This window comes from Pantherophis guttatus, chromosome 16 (assembly GCF_059756535.1).
Source record: "Pantherophis guttatus breed Tessera chromosome 16, ASM5975653v1, whole genome shotgun sequence".
Taxonomy (NCBI): domain Eukaryota; kingdom Metazoa; phylum Chordata; class Lepidosauria; order Squamata; family Colubridae; genus Pantherophis; species Pantherophis guttatus.
The window spans coordinates 4,638,378-4,655,827 of NC_142078.1; the positions used below are offsets into that span (position 1 = coordinate 4,638,378).

General features: G+C 45.2%; 1 protein-coding gene across 1 annotated transcript in view; it reads right to left on the reverse strand.

Annotated features, from left to right (window-relative positions):
• Positions 1-123: 123 nt before the first annotated feature.
• Positions 124-17,450, reverse strand: part of LHX2 (LIM homeobox 2) — a 36,850-nt gene continuing 19,523 nt past the window's right edge. The window contains exons 4-5 of the mRNA XM_060682049.2: positions 16,914-17,119; positions 124-1,064 (exon numbers count right to left, since the gene is read on the reverse strand). Of these exons, the coding sequence (XP_060538032.2) occupies positions 777-1,064; positions 16,914-17,119 (494 nt within the window). The 3' untranslated portion in view covers positions 124-776. The remainder of the gene's footprint in view (positions 1,065-16,913; positions 17,120-17,450) is intronic.

A 17,450-nucleotide genomic window follows, 5' to 3' on the forward strand; every position in this document is an offset into this window, starting at 1 on the left:
TCTTCTCCTTCTCTTTCCCTCCACCTCCACCTCTTCTCCCTCTTCCTCCTCCTCCTCCTCCTCGCCCAAATCCGGATTCTCTCATCTCTCATTGCAAGGGCAACTGATGTGGAGGTAGTTTCCGTTAAGTGGCTTTATTACTGGTTAGATTTTTTTTTTTCCCCTTTCCTTTTTTACAAATTTTGATAGCGGAACAAACGTGTCACTTCTCTTTTGAGTTTTCAATTCTAAGATATCAGAACGACCAGTTGAAAAGTTTAGGACTTAATTTAAAGTAGCAAAACTCGTATTAACATTTTCACTTCTCTCCCCCCCCCCACCGCCCCCTCCCATCCCTCCCCCATACCCTCTTTTTTTTTTTTTTTTTTTTGTAGTTTGCAAAGTGGTCTTGGACGTTGTCATAAATATACAGAGAGAGAGAGAGAGAAATCAAAAGCCAGGGGGGGGTAGGAGAAAAGGAATGGGACAGTAAATAAGGCACGTGGCAGTCTCTGAAAAAATTACACAAGCTTCAGCCAACTTAAATTAATTGCCATTTCCCTGGCCCAGTCCATAATAAAACTGTACATTGACACAAATGTTGTGTGGGCAGTTGTCATTCCAATTCACACTCCTCCAATCCACGGCAGCTTTCAGACACCGGCCAGATTTGATCGGTCCCAAGTTTTATTTCTTTCTTTGTTTTTCTTTAAAAAAAAAATCCATTTGGAATTTGACTAAGAATAATTTCCTTCCTTCAAATGGAAACCACCATTGGTGAGGAATTGAGTTGGTCATCAGAAAAGGTTGGTCAGCGTCGTCTGTGAAGGGCTGCGGGATTCGTGGACGTCCAAACTGCCGGACACGGAATTCAAGACCGAGGTCACGGAAGGCATGCTAGGGTTCGTCAGGTCTGTGAGGGTGGTGGGAGTCCTGGAGGGGCTCAGGGAGGTGTTGGAGATCTCCGAAGCTGGTCCCGACGGAGTGCCCGCCTGGAGGGCCGGATCGGACGCCTTGTCCACTCCCGTGTTCTCCTGGCGTAAGAGGTTCCGTCGGAATTTGGCTCGGGCGTTCTGGAACCAGACCTAGAACCGTTCCATGGGAAGGGAGGAAGGAGGGAGGGAGAGAGAAGCAGGGAAGGAAGGAGGGAAGGTGAGAAGGAGGGAAAGAAGGAAGCAAGCAAGCAAGGAAGGAAGGAGGGAGAAGCGGGAAGGAAGGAGGGAAGGTGAGAAGGAGAGAAAAAAGCAAGGAAAGAAGGAAGGAAGGAAGGAAGGAAGGAAGGAAAGAGGGAGAAGCAGGGAAGGAAGGAGGGAAGGTGAGAAGGAGGGAAAGAAGGAAGGAAGGAAGGAGATGGGAAGGAGAAGGTGGGAAGGAGAGAAGGAGGGAAGGAGAGAAGGAGAGAAGGAGGGAAGGAAGGAGATGGGAATGAGAGGAAAGGAAGGAAGGAGATGGGAATGAGAAGGTGGGAAGGGGAGAAGGAGAGAAGGAGGGAAGGAAGGAGATGGGAATAAGAGGGAGGGAGGGAAGGAAGGAAGGAAGGAGATGGGAATGAGAAGATGGGAAAGAAGGAAGGAAGAAAGGAAGGAGATGGGAATGAGAAGGTGGGAAAGAAGGAAGGAAGGAGATGGGAATGAGAAGGTGGGAAGAGGAGAAGGAGGGAAGGAAGGAGATGGGAATAAGAGGGAAGGAAGGAAGGAAGGAAGGAAGGAAGGAAGGAAGGAAGGAAAGAGATGGTAAGGAGAAGGAGGGAAGGAGAGAAGGAGGGAAGGAAGGAAGGAGATGGGAATGTGAAGGAAGGGAGGAAGGGAGGAAAGAACAAATGAATAAACACAATTTTACCCGTGCACTCTGAAGTAAGTGGGATCTTAATTAGGGCTTATTTTGGGAGTAGTCCTTATATTGGGCGCACGTGTAAAAATCAAGCTAGGACTTACTTTCTGAGTAGGTGGTATTTTTGGGGAAACAGGGTATTTTTGGGGGTGGGGTGGGGTATGTGTGAGATAACCAAAGGGAAATAGCCACCAGATGTCACCCAGGCAAAAATGTTTCCTCTCCTTCTTGTTGCGCTTGTTTGTCGATATTTAAATATTAATATTTATTTTTATGACTGCCTTTAGATCAGGCGTCAGATCGTTTCGGAAGAGCTGCCAGCCTTACATGCGAAGTTAAATTATTAATACTTTTAAAATAATAACACGGGGGGGGAGGGGAGAGAGAAAGAATCATATTAAACATCTGGAGCAGCTCAGAGGAATGCGAGGCGATGGATCCAATTAAATGTGATTATTAATAATAGAAACTCTCGGAGTTGCATCCTCAGCGCTTCTCCATAAGGCATTCACCTGCTCCAAAATAAGGATATTTTTAAATAAATACAGGTAGTCCTTAACTTACGACCACAACTGGACCTAAAATTTCCGTTGCTAAGCGAGACACTTGTTAAGGGAGTTTGCTTTGTTTTACGACCCTGCTTGCCACAATTGTTAAGGGAATCACCACAGTTGTTAAATTAGTAACATTTATTTATTTATTTATTGGTTCGATTTATATGCCGCCCTTCTCCGGAGACTCAGGGAGGCTTACAATGCGTTAAGCAAACATGGTCGTTAAGTGGATCCTGCTCCCCCCCCATCGGCATTGCTTGTCAGAAGGTCACAAAAGGAGGATCATGTGACCCCGGGATGCTGCAAACCGTCATAAATACGAGTCAGTTGCCAAGCATCTGAATTTTGATCCCACGAACTATGGGTTGTAAGTGTGAAAAACTTACATTAATGACCATTTTTTCCCGTGCCGTTGCAATTTCAAACGGTCGCTAAATGAAACATTGTAAGTCAAGGACTGCCTGTACGTGATTCAGGCAGGAAGGAATTGAAACAGAAGAAGAAGAAAAAAAAATTTTCTGCTTTAACTTGTGATGTCTACGTGGAAATTACAACAGGTTTTTCAATTTTCCAGGCCATCTGCCAAGGTAGAATAAAACCATTTTAGGGTTGAATGAATTCTTGGCTTCAGAAAATGCCCCCCCCTTTTTTTTCCCAGCAGGATGACACGGTAGGTCGGCCGAGAATTTTATTAAGGCAGGAAAAAAAAAGTGATTTTCATAACTTTTTTTTTTTCAACGTCAGAAAAAGGGGCTACCATACGTTCTGTCTGGATTTTCTTCGCAGTAGAAAAGTGAATTCGGAAGTGAATTACAGTAGTGGCCAAAATTGTGGAAACCTTTTGGGAAAAGTGTATTTTCTGAAACTAGCTAATAACACCACTTTTTTTTTTTTTTTTTGGAGTAGTACAGTGGTGGGTTTCAAAAATTTTTACTACCAGCTCTGTGGATGTGGCTTGGTGGGTGTGGCAGGGGAAGGATACTGTAAAATCCCCATTCCCACCCCACTCCAGGGGAAGGATACTGCAAAATCTCCATTCCCACCCCACTCCAGGGGAAGGATACTGCAAAGTCTCCATTCCCACCCCACTCCAGGGGAAGGATACTGCAAAGTCTCCATTCCCTCCCCACTCCAGGGGAAGGATACTGCAAAATCTCCATTCCCACCCCAATCCAGGGGAAGGATACTGCAAAATCCCCATTTCCTCCCGATCAGCTGGGACTCAGGAGGCAGACAATAGATGGGGGCGGGGCCAGTCAGAATTTTTACTACCGGTTCTCCAAACTACTCAAAATTTCCGCTACCGGTTCTCCAGAACTGGTCAGAACCTGCTGAAACCCACCTCTGGAGTAGTACCATCAAATTATATATCAATGGAAAGATATCAAGAATGTAATGCAATAACTTTCAGGAAGGATTTGCTATTAGAATAGCAGTTAAGAAGAAAAGGGAAACACGTAGAAAAAACGAGATAGACAAAAATTATCCCCATGTCAGTTAATACGTAGTTGGGAAACCTTTTGCATGAATGACGGCCTTACAACATCTTCCCATGGAGTGAACCAAGTCTTTGAGTTCTGCAGCTGTTATCATGTGAAACCAAGATTGAATGATGGCTTCTATTAACTGGGTTTTATTGCTGGGTCGCTTCTGATTAACCAGGGTTTTTTTATATTTTTTTTATTTTTTATTTTTTAATTTGATTTATATGCCGCCCTTCTCCGGAGACTCAGGGCGGCTTACAATGCGTTAAGCAATAGCCTTCATCCTTTTGTATATTTATACAAAGTCAGCTTATTGCCCCCACAAACTGGGTCCTCATTTCACCTACCTTAGAAAGGATGGAAGGCTGAGTCAACCTTGAGCCTTGGCGAGATTCGAACCAGCAGAAATTGCAGGCAGCTGTGTTAATTACAGGGTGCACTAAACCCCTGTACTATCAAGGCTCTTTAGTCGGCTCTTTAGGCTCTTTAGTTTCTTTAGTCGGCTCCATAGATTTTCCATTGGGTGAAGGTCTGGGCTATTCCCAGGCCATTCCAGCAGCGGAATAGGATTATCTTGAAATTCCCCCCCAAAAAGTGGTGTTATTAGCCATCAAACCTCAAAAATACACTTTTCCCAAAAGGTTTCCACAATTTTGGCCACGACTGTACAAGGAAGCAGAGAATCAGTCCCATAAAACAATCTTCTTTTGAGTTGCATAATCTTTCCAGCAACAAGTGCAATGCAAAGTTTTCATTTCTTTGGGTGGGGAAGAAGCAGAATCGTGCAGTCGTTTCTTAAAGGAACAACAACCCTCTCTTTTTTTTTGCAAGAGGGAAATCTCATGCACAACTACATTATTCCTCAGGGAGAAACTGAGGCAGGGAAACAAAGCAGTTAACGGGGGAGGCGTTAACTGCTTTGAAGTCTGCATTTTGCAAACGGGCTTGGCATGGTTAGATTGTATTTCTTCCAGGTGCCCCTTTGCAAAGTGAGGTGCCAGATCTGGAATGATGAAATAAAAATTAGGAAACCCCTAACCCATAAAACTAAGATCATGGCATCCGGCCCTCTCAATTCCTGGCAAATAGATGGGGAAGAAATGGAGGTAGTGACAGATTTTATCTTCCTGGGCTCCAAGATCACTGCAGATGGGGACTGCAGCCAAGAAATGAAAAGACGCTTGCTCCTGGGGAGAAAAGCCATGGCAAAGTTAGACAGCAGAGACATCACCTTGTCAATAAAAGTGCGGATAGTCAAGGCGATGGTTTTCCCAGTTACAATGATGGCTGTAAAAGTTGGACTAGAGGTGAAATCCAGCAGATTCGGACAGGTTCTGGAGAACCGGTAGCAGAAATTTTGAACAGTGAGAGAGAACGGTGAAGACCTGGCTTTTCCGGCAGGCCTCGGGACGTTGATCTCGCTCTTGTGATCTGGCGAGATCCGGCCATGAATGGCGTGAATGAGTTTTTAATGTTTTTAATTTTTAAATGTTTTTTATAATGATTTTTTAAAATGTGAGCCACCCTGAGTCTTCGGAGAGGGACGGCATATAAATTGAATTAATTAAATTAAATTAAATTAAACCGGCAAATACCACCTTTGGGTGGCCCCAGAGTGGGGTGGGAATGGAGATTTTGCAATATCCTTCCCCTGCCACGCCCACCAAGACATGCCCACCAAGACACGCCCACAGAACCGGTAGTAAAAAAAAATTGGATTTCACCACTGAGTTGGACCCTAAGGAAGGCTGAGCGCCAAAGAATTGAGGCCCTTGAACTCTGGTGCTGGAGGAGACTCCTGAGAGTCCCTTGGACTGCAAGGCCATCCAACCGGTCAGTCCTAGAGGAGATCAACCCTGAGTGCTCTATAGAAGGCCAGATCCTGAAGAGGAAACTCAAATGCTTTGGCCACCTAATGAGAAGGAAGGACTCCCTGGAGAAGAGCCCTCATGCTGGGAACGATGGAGGGCAAAAGAAGAAGGGGACGACAGAGAAGGAGGTGGCTGGATGGAGACACTGAAGCAGTCAGTGTGAGCTTAAATGGACTCCAGAGGATGGTAGAGGACAGGAAGGCCTGGAGAAACATTGTCCATGGGGTCGCAATGGGATGGACACAACTTCGCAACTAACAACAACAATAGATAGATAGATAGATAGATAGATAGATAGATAGATAGATAGATAGATGATAGATAGATAGATAGGAAGATCCAAGGGACTTCTGCGAGTCCTTTGGACTGCAAGGTGATCCAACTGATCAGTCCAAGAGGAGATCAACCCTGACTGCTCTTTAGAAGGCCAGATCCTGAAGAGGAAACTCAAATCCTTTGGCCACCTAATGAGAAGGAAGGACTCCCTGGAGAAGAGCCTAATGCTGGGAACGATGGAGGGCAAAAGAAGAAGGGGACAGCAGAGAAGGAGGTGGCTGGATGGAGTCACCGAAGCCGTCGGCGTGAGCTTAAATGGACTCCGGAGAATGATAGAGGACAGGAAGGCCTGGAGGAACGTTGTCCATGGGGTCACGATGGGTTGGACACGACTTCGCAACTAACAACAACAATAGATAGATGATAGATAGATAGATAGATAGATAGATAGATAGATAGATAGATAGATAGATAGATAGATAGATAGATGATAGATATATAGTTAGATCCAAGGGACTTCTGCGAGTCCTTTGGACTGCAAGATGATCCAACCGATCAGTCCTAGAGAAGATCAACCCTGACTGCTCTTTAGAAGGCCAGATCCTGAAGAGGAAACTCAAATGTTTTGGCCACCTAATGAGAAGGAAGGACTCCCTGGAGAAGAGCCTAATGCTGGGAACGATGGAGGGCAAAAGAAGAAGGGGACAGCAGAGAACGAGGTGGCTGGATGGAGTCACTGAAGCAGTCGGCGTGATCTTAAATGGACTCCAGAGGATGGTAGAGGACAGGAAGGCCTGGAGGAACGTTGTCCATGGGGTTGTGATGGGTCGGACACAACTTCACAACTAACAACAACTCATAAAAAGCTTGTCTGTATATCCACTGTTGCACGCAAACGTTCCCTGCCAAACACACAGTGAAAAAAAGTTTGCAGCCGATTATAGCCACTGGACTTCCTGATAGCCTCGTCCAGATGCTATTGGCCTCCCGGAAGTCCAGCCACAGAAGCCCTTAAAAATATTCCAACATTGAAATAATAATATCCTAAATATAATATTTCAGGCCGACCAGATCCCCAACCTCCAGCTGGTGCTGCTATTTGTTCAACCTCAGCCTGACGGACAAACATTTAGCGATGGCGGCTCTTCCGCCATAGATATGTTGAGCTGATGTCTATCAGAGACCCGAGAAGGTGGAAGCAGGAGAGGAGAACTGGGACGGCAACTCACAAGGCATCTCCTCCTGAACAACAAAGAGGGATAGTCAATAGAAATATGGAGTCTGGCGTGGACACCTTTCCCGTTTTGCTTAGAAGTACACATACCATACTTCCAATACTGGAGGAGATCGGTAGCCATGACAGCAGCCCCTTCTTGCAGTTGTCCCTCCCTCCCTCCCTCCCTCCCTCCCTCTCTCTCTCTCTCTCTCTCTCTCTCTCTCTGTATCTATCTATCTATCCATCTCTATCAATCTATCTCTATCTATCTCTATCTATCTGCTCTCTCTCTCTCTCTCTCTCTCTGTCTATTTATCTCTCTATCAATCTCTATCTATCTCTATCTCTCTATCTCTATCTATCTCTATCTTTATCTATCTTTCTCTATGTCTATTTCTCTCTCTCTCTCTGTGTCTATTTATCTCTCTCTCTCTCTCTCTCTCTCTATCTATCTCTATCTGCTCTCTCCCTCTCTCCCTCTCTCTCTCTCTATGTCTATTTATCTCTCTATCAATCTCTATCTCTATCTATCTCTATCTCTATCTCTATCTCTATCTATCTTTCTCTATGTCTATTTATCTCTCTCTCTCTCTCTATCTCTATCTATTATTTATCTCTCTATCTTTATCTATCTCTATCTATCTATCTACTCTCTCCCTCTCTCTCTCTCTCTCTCTCTATGTCTATTTATCTCTCTCAACCTCTATCTATCTCTTTCTATCTCTATCTCTATCTATCTCTATCTATATCTATCTTTCTCTATGTCTATTTATCTCTCTCAACCTCTATCTATCTCTTTCTATCTCTATCTCTATCTATCTCTATCTATCTTTCTCTATGTCTATTTATCTCTCTCTCTCTCTCTCTCTCTCTCTATCTGCTCTCTCTCTCTCTCTCTATCTAATCTCTCTCTCTCTATTTATCTATCATCTATTTATCTATCTGCTATCTCTCTCTCTCTCATCTATTTTCCCCCCATCTTACTGTATGGTAACTCTGGGTGGCTTAGAGTTACGTATCAGCTAAAACATCAAAAGTTAAAAACCAACGACGTGGGGAGGGCGGGGGTAGGGAGGAAGATGGGGTCTGTTATTACTTCACCCCCTCCATTGCGTTGATCCCCCACTGGGGTCCCAAGCTGACTGGCAGAACCAGGTCTTTAGGCCCTGACGAAAGGATAGGAGGGTTGGAGCCAACCTCACTGGTGAGATGTTCCCAAGGGAACATCTCACCAGAAGGAGCCACAGCAGAGAAGGCCCTCTTCCTGGACCCTGCCGGCTGGAAAAATCAGGCTGACGGGACCCTCATTGTGCCTCCTCTGCCGGCGCCAATGGGATCGGCCAATCCCAGTGGGGTGAGACGGTCCCTCAAGTAGCTTGGAGGGAGGAAGGGCTTTAAAGGGGATCCCCAACCTCTTGAATTGAACCCAGAAGCAGACTGGTAACCGATGCAGCTCGCAGAGCAGTGGTGTTACAGGGGCCCCCAAAACTACCCCCACTGCCACACTCTGGGCCAGAGTGCTCTTCAAGGGCTGCCCCATGTAGAGTGCATTGCAGTAGTCCAGTTGTGAGTTGACTAGGGACTGACCGAAGGAGGGCGGGGAAACCTGGTCCAAGAAATATTGCTTTCTAAAGCCACCTGATCGATGACCAGGGCCACTTCCTTAGTAATGTACCTTACAGAGAAAGCCAAGATCTCCCGCAATCCAAGTTCTTGAAAGATCCCAGATTCCAGTATTTCAAAAGAGGAAATTTTGGTGTCAACTTGCAAAGCTTTCAAGTTGCCATGAGCAGGAGGGAGGGAGAACTGAAGTGAATTCCATACATTCTTCCTGACCGCAATCAGAAGGAGGGTGTTAGGTTTCACAGCCAGCCAAAGTGGTTAATTGGAGAATGTGATTTATGACATGGCCAGAGAGGCGGGGAGAGACAGGGTCATAGGGGAACGTAAATCTATGTAGGATTAGTCCTAACTGCATCCCAGTATTGCCGGAATGGTGCTCCTAATAAATGACTATATTTCCTTTGAGGTTTGGATCATGGCTCATGAATTAATTAGGGCATCTTTTGGAAACTTGACATTTTGGCACTTTGAGATATAATCCTGGGACTGATTACATTTTGTTAATAATTGGCCTTATTCGTGTTTTTAGATATTCAGGATATTAGAATTATGATGGAATTGAGTAATTCTTAAAAATAGTAAAATATTAAAGATACAGCAGAGGACAACAAACATATTGTATAAAGAAATGTTATTGATGTTTCAACGAATCTCTGGAAAAAGTGATAAAGAACCATAAAGAGAGAACGGTATTGTGGAAGTTGGAAGATTAGGATTATGTGTATTTAATGGTATTATTACTGTTAGCATTTTGTACAAAGGATATTGACCCAGTCAATACGCTGTCCACAAAATATGTATGATGTTAAAGGAAAACTACAAATAAAACGGAGATAGATAGATAGATAGATAGATAGATAGATAGATAGATAGATAGATGATAAAGAGAGAGAGATAGACAGACAGACAGGTAGATAGATAAATGATAGATAGATAGATAGATAGATTGATAGATAGATAGATAGATAGATAGATAGATAGATAGATAGAGATAGATAGATGATAGAGATAGATAGATGATAGAGAGAGAGAGACAGACAGACAGGTAGATAGATAAAAGATAGATAGATAGATAGATAGATAGATAGATAGAGATAGATGATAGAGATAGAGAGATAGATAGATAGATTTTATATATATATGTAGGTCTTTGGTTATTTGGGTTTTCTCCCGCGTAAGATTGGAGGTGTCTTGGCAATGTTTTGACGAAGTCTCATTCGTCATCTTCAGGCTGGTGTTTTCGGCTTCGTGCTTCTAGGAGCAATGTGTGTGATCGCAGCTGTTTCTTCCTTTTAACTGCCAGTGGGGGTGTGAACTGATTGGGTGGGAGCTTGGCTGTGTTCTGATTGGGTGGAGGTGTGTTCTGATTGGTTGGGGGTTTGGCTGTGCTCTGATTGGATGAGTGTGTGTTCTGTTTGGGTGGGGGCTTGGTTGTGCTCGGGTTAGTCTGAGTAGCAGGGGGATTTGAGCTGGTGAGCTGCGTTGCTGTTGCTTTGAGGTCCAACACCTCAAAGCCACAGGACATGATATTGACTTTAAAAAGACCAGAACTATCGCCAAAACTGAACACTTTAACAAGATAGATGATAGAGATAGAGATAGAGAGAGAGAGAGAGAGAGAGAGAGAGAGAGAGATGATAGAGAGAGAGAGAGAGAGAGACAGACAGACAGACAGGTAGATAGATAAATGAGAGAGAGAGAGAGGTTTGTAGGTAGGGAGAGAGAGAGAGAGAGAGAGAGAGAGAGAGAGAGAGAGAGAGAGAGAGAGAGAGAGAAAGAGGAAGCTGTGGACTCTGCCATAGAAGGTCTCTACACACACACCCCTGAGTGAAGTTCTAAGCCACAAACTTTCCCTGGTTGAGATACGATGGGAACCCAGTCTACAACAAGGCCTGCAAGGCCATCCAACCAGTCAGTCCTAGAGGAGATCAACCCTGGTTGCTCTTCAGAAGGCCAGATCCTGAAAAGGAAACTCAAATCCTTTGGCCACCTAGTGAGAAGGAAGGACTCCCTGGAGAAGAGCCTAATGCTGGGAACGATGGAGGGCAAAAGAAGAAGGGGACGGCAGAGAACGAGGTGGCTGGATGGAGTCACTGAAGCAGTCGGCGTGAGCTTAAATGGACTCCGGAGGATGGTAGAGGACAGGAAGGCATGGAGAAACGTTGTCCATGGGATCACGATGGGATGGACACAACTTTGCAACTAACAACAACAATAGATATATGATAGATAGATAGATAGATAGATAGATAGATAGATAGATAGATAGATAGATAGATAGATAGATAGGTAGGTAGGTAGGTAGGTAGGTAGGTAGGTAGGTAGGTAGATCCAAGGGACTTCTGCGAGTCCTTTGGACTGCAAGGTGATCCAACTAATCAGTCTTATAGGAGATCAACCCTGACTGCTCTTTAGAAGGCCAGATCCTGAAGAGGAAACTCAAATGCTTTGGCCACCTAATGAGGAGGAAGGACTCCCTGGAGAAGAGCCTCTTGCTGGGAACGATGGAGGGCAAAAGAAGAAGGGGACTGCAGAGAACGAGGTGGCTGGATGGAGTCACCGAAGCAGTCGGCCATGAGCTTCAATGGACTCCAGAGGATGGTAGAGGACAGGAAGGCCTGGAGGAACGTTGTCCATAGGGTTGCGATGGGTCAGACACGACTTCGCAACCAACAACAACAACAAAGGTTAAAGCTGGTGGAAAATTCAGAATGGATTTGGAAATCTTTGTCTTTGAGGGACTTCTTGGCCAAGGTGGCAAAACTATTTGTCTTCAAAATTATCACGTGGAGAAGCCATGGGGCAACATCCCAACTTCTCCGCCACCGTTAAGGTTTTGAGGTTCTCATCTTTCCGGGATTCACCATCGTTGGTCAGATGATGATCATCAAAACGTTTCAGAATTCAACAGACTACAGTAGAACCTCTGGTCACGAATGCTTCTGACCACAACCAAACCAGGTTCTGACCAAAAAATTCACATTTTCCCCCCCGCAGCCGATTTCCCCTTCCACACCATTTTGTTTTGTTTTGTAAGCACCAAATTTCCAAAATTAGGTTCGGGTCACGACCAGTGGTGGGTTGCTATGGGTTCGCACTGGATCAGGCGAACTGGTAACGGCGGTGGTAGGAGGCTCCGCCCACCTTCCCAGAAGCTTCTGCACATGCGCAGAAGCGCTGCAAACATGCGCACACCCCGAGCAAACTGGTAGCGATGGGATTTGGAACCCGCCCCTGGTCACAACCAAATCGGTTTGTGACTGAAGTTAATCATAATCATAATCATAAGTTTATTTGTCAAGCATATATCAGATAACAGGTAAAACATAATTTGAATAGATGAAAAGAGTAAGTAAAAAGGAATATTAGGACAGGGACGGTAGGCACGCTGGTGCGCTTATGCACGCCCCCTTACAGACCTCTTAGGAATGGGGTGAAGGTCAGTGGTGGGATTCAGCCAGTTCGCACCTATTCAGGAGAACCAGTTGTTAACTTTCTAAGCTGTTCAGAGAACCAGTTGTTGGAAGAAATCTTATTTTGGTTTTTTCCATTTTACAGAGCTAATCCTGTAAGGAAGGCAGGAAGGAAACATTCTGCTGGTGTTTCTAGCCTAATCTTTATTGCCCTGCTTACAGAAACTGCCTCTCTGGTTTAACCCTTATTACATTGTAACAGTAAGGTGAAGTGCCCATCGACGTCAGTGACATTGAATTGGCACATGGTCACATGACCACCGAGCCACACCTACTCAGGTGGTCATTAGGGCAGAGAACCAGTTGTTAAATTATTTGAATCCCACCACTGGGTGTGGTCAACAGTAGACCGTTTAAGGTTAAAGTTTTGGGGGTTTGGGGAAGAAACTACAGTGTCAGGTAGTGCATTCCAGGCATTGACCACTCTGTTGCTGAAGTCGTATTTTCTGCAATCGAGTTTGGAACAGTTTACCTTGAGTTTGTATCTATTGTTTGCTCGTGTATTGAAGTAGTCATTGACAGGTAGGACGTTGTGGCAGATAATTTTATGTACTATGCTTAGGTCAGACTGAAGTCGGCGTAGTTCTAAGTTGTCTAAGCCCAAAATTTGGAATCTGGTGGCATAAGGGATTTTTTATTGTGGTTAGAGCAGGGATCTGCAACGTTAAATACTCAAAGAGCCATTTGGACCCGTTTCCCACAGAAAAGAAAACACCGGGAGCCACAAAACCTGGGTGGGCGTGGCCAACTCAATGTCACTCACTCCCACCCAGTCACATGACACATCCCCAGCCACGCCTTACCCAGGTTCTGTTGCTCCCAGTACTTTCTTTTCTGTAGGAAACAGGTATGTCTGTCTGTCTGTCTGTCTGTCTCTCTCTCTCTCTCTCTCTCTCTCTTATATATATATATATTATATATATATACATATTATATATATATATGTAAAAAAAAGAAACAGACATACTGCGAACTCCGGAACTTAAGATTTTAACATTTTAAAAGAATTAATTCTTTTAAAATTTTAAAATCTTAAGTTCCAGAGTTCGCAGTATGTCTGCTTCTTTTTTTACTAATATAGCTGGAACTCGTATTTTTAGAATAGTTATGTATCTTTTATGTGCATATTCTTTCTAGCCAGGTTTTACCTACGTAAGCTATGATGGGGCTGCATAACATCATAGCTTACGTAGGTAAAACCTTGCTAGAAAGAATATGCATATATATATATATATATATGTAGGTCTTTGGTTATTCGGGTTTTCTCCTGCGTAAAATTGGAGGTTTCTTGGCAACGTTTCGACGAAGTCTCATTCGTCATCTTCAGGCTGGTGTCTTCGGCTTCATGCTTCTAGGAGCACGAAGCCGAAGACACCAGCCTGAAATGACGAATGAGACTTCGTCGAAACGTTGCCAAGAAACCTCCAATTTTACGCGGGAGAAAACCCGAATAACCAAAGACCTACATACAAACACCCGCGAAAACCTCAGAAAACATATATATATATATATACATACATACATACATACATACATACATACATATATATATATATATATATATATATATATATATATATATATATTCTTACTTTTCGTAGGTTTTATGTGTGCTTTTCTTTTAGCCAGGTTTTTCCTAACCAAGATTTTTCTGCAGCTCTAGCTCAGTGGAGTCACATCCACTTGATTCTGGGCTTTTTTCTTCTGGCAGCCAGCAGGCCCTATGCTGCCTAGTGAGAGACTCCAGTGTATGTGACTGGAGCTGGGGACTAGGGCTGCAGAAAAATCTTGGTTACGTAGGAAAAACCTGGCTAAAAGAGGGGCGCTTCGTTCCCACTCTGGAATATGGAGCGAGTCTCCATCCCCCGCTATCACCCTTACCTTCTTAGGTCAGGTGAGGAGTGACTGGGAGGGGAGGGTGAGGGGCGGGGCCAGCCAGTGGTGTTCAGCCAACAGGGAGCCACAGCAGGGGGATGAAAGAGCCACATGCGGCTCCGGAGCTGCAGGTTGCTGACTTCTGGGTTAGAGGAATGGAGGACTCTTCTCGTAAAATAGCTCTGGGCTCTCTCGATTGTATTTATGTCCGATATGCAGTTATGGAATGAATTATGGTCGTGACCAGAGAGTCTACTGTATATCCGTCTGGTTTAATGTCCAGTGGTCCCTTGTTCCTGGGCAACTTCATCGTTTCCATCAACAAACACCCCCCAAAGAACTAGACAAAACCAGTCACAGGACCTCCGAAAAGAACTCCTATTTCAACATCTCCAGCAATATTTTTCTCTTTTTCTCCAGGTTGTTTACTCCACTGTTGGGGCAGCTTTTCACTGCCGAAAGTTCTTCCTGATGCCCAATCAAAATTAAATTTAAATCCATTGGGGTTTTGTTTTGTTTTGTTTTGTCCTCTTTTCTGGAACAAACTTGGAACAATCCTACAAATCCGCGAGTTTCTTTCGTGCTTCTTTTTAAAAGAGCAGCCTCAGGCCAGCTGATCATTTCATGACCAGTTTTCACGTTCAACGGGAAGTTGGTTTACCCGTAGCTTTGTCCAGCAAGCCGCATCTGCTGGCATTCACGTTAACACTAAATCCTGATTTATAAACTACCGTGACTAGCTAGGTTCAGGGAATCTGCTAAGCCGACACCAGGGACCTGCAACCTTAAATACTCAAAGAGCCATTTGGACCCGTTTCCCACAGAAAAGAAAACACTGGGAGCCACAAAACCTGGGTGGGCGTGGCCAACTCGATGTCACTCACTTCCGCCAGACACATGACCTCTCCCCCTAGCCACACCTACCCAGACGGTCATTAGAGCAGAGAACCAGTTGTTAAAAAACACCGGGAAACCACAAAATCCTTTTGACATATCTCTCTCCCTCTCTCTCTCTCTGTATCTTTCTATGTCTCTCTCTCTCTCCCCCTCTCTCTGTATCTTCCTGTCTCTGCCCTGGCCGCTTCTCCATCCCCCACTTCTCAGGCCAGGCGAGGAGTGATTGGGAGGGGAGGGTGAGGGGCGGGGCCAGCCAGTGGTGGGATCACCTGACAGGGAGCCACAGCAGAGGGCCCAAAGAGCCGCATGTGGCTCCGGAGCTGCAGGTTGCTGACCCCTGGCCCAGACTAAACAAACTGCCATCTAACTTATATAAACCATGCTTGAACCATCAACCACGTGAGTTCAGCTACGAAAAGCCATTCAGCAAGTCGCAGTTTAATGAACCAGAGCTCAGTGCAACGGGCGGATGTAACCCGTTTAATCTTGGTTCTGAAAAATGTGTGTAACGTAGATACACACCCCCTCTGATGTTGGTCAGAGGCCAAAGCTGTTGGGTGTTCACCAGAAGAGGAGAAGATGATGATAGGGTTCCTGCCTGAGAAACGGGATGGACTAGAAGATCTCCAAGCTCTCTTCCCACTCGGGAAGTTATTAGAACTGCAGAAAAAACAATGGCTGCCAACCTGCCTTCCTTGGAGGACCTGTATACTGCACGAGTCAAAAAGAGGGCTGGGAAAACATTTAAAGACCCCTTGCATCCTGGACATAAACTGTTTCAACTCCTACCCTCAAAACGACGCTATAGAGCACTGCACACCAGAACAACTAGACACAAGAACTGTTTTTTCCCCAATGCCATCACTCTGCTAAACAAATAATTCCCTCAACGCTGTCAAACTATTCACTAAGACTGCATTACTATTACTATTAATCTTCTCATCGTTCCTATCTCCCATCTCCTCCCACTTATGACTGCATGACTGTAACCTTGTTGCTTGTATCCTTATGATTTATATTGATTGTCTCCTAGTAGGATTCGATTGCTTATTTGTACCCTATGGCTATCATTAAGTGTTGTACCTTATGATTCTTGAAGCATGTATCTTGTCTTTTTATGTACACTGAGAGCCAGCGGTGGGTTGCTCCCGGTTCTGTCCGGTTCTTTAGAACCGGTAGTAAAAGTGGCGGGAAGCTCCGCCCACCTGCCCTGACGTCATAATGGGAGATCTGGGCATGCACAGAAGCTCCCGTTGCGAACCGGTAGTAAAGGTAAGTAGAACCCACGCTTGCTGAGAGCAGATGCGCCAAAGACACAAATTCCTTGTGTGTGTCCAATCACGCTCGGCCAATAAAGATTTCTACTTATCTATCTTATGCTGTTAACATCGCATTAAGGAAGTCCTTAGCTTTCCAAAAACAACAAAACTATTTTGCAATGCGCAGCCTTCAAGACCACAACAGAGGAGAGTTGATCGATCTAAAGACCAACCCATTTGCTCATCGTATCCGTGAGGACAATGGCTGTTTCCCCCTCCAACATTGGACAGGTGAGACAGAGATAGCTCAAGGCCAATATTTCCATCATATCCCCCCTGTCCATCCTCCCTGGGCTCAGAGCAGAAGCCAACTTTGGTTGAGATGTCTCTCCAACTCTCAGAATTCTCCAAGCCAAGCGTGGAATTCCGGGAGTTGAAGTTCACCCTTCAGGAGTTGAGAATCACGGCAGGCAGCTTGGTGGGAATCGTACCTGCGACCGAGGGGGGGGGGGGACACCTGCAGCTCTGGCCAAAGGCCGCTGCTCTGTTTGAGTCCCTAAAAAAAAAAACACTTACCTGGAGGACTCTTTTGGTTAATCCCGTTTTTTGCGCGAGCTGCTTCAAGTCCTTGGCATCCGGATTGTGGTTAATTGCAAAATAGGATTTCATTGTCCGCAGCTGGTGGTGTTTGAAGGAAGTCCGCATACGTTTGGTCTTTTGATTGCTGGGGTAATGCTGGTCTCGATCCAGGGGGCTGCCGTCGTTCTCATTGCAACTCAGGGCTAGGGGGCACCAAGACGGAGAAGAGAGAGTTAGCATTCAGCCGGTTCGTACCAATTCGCCCGAACCGGTAGCAGAAATCGCAGACGGGCCCCGATTTAGGCACATTGTGAAGCTGCGCACATGCATGCAAGCCACGCACGTGAGCACAGCACATGGGTGGAGGGCGGCGTGCATGCGTGGAGGTGGCGTGTGCGAGTGAAGCAAGCGTGTACGCTCACATTTGCGAACTGGGAGGGAAGGGAAGGGAATACCAACTCTGGTTAGCCCCTGTCTGGGCTCGCAGAATATCCTCCTCCCCCTCAACAACCATGGGAGATATCAGGAAAATAT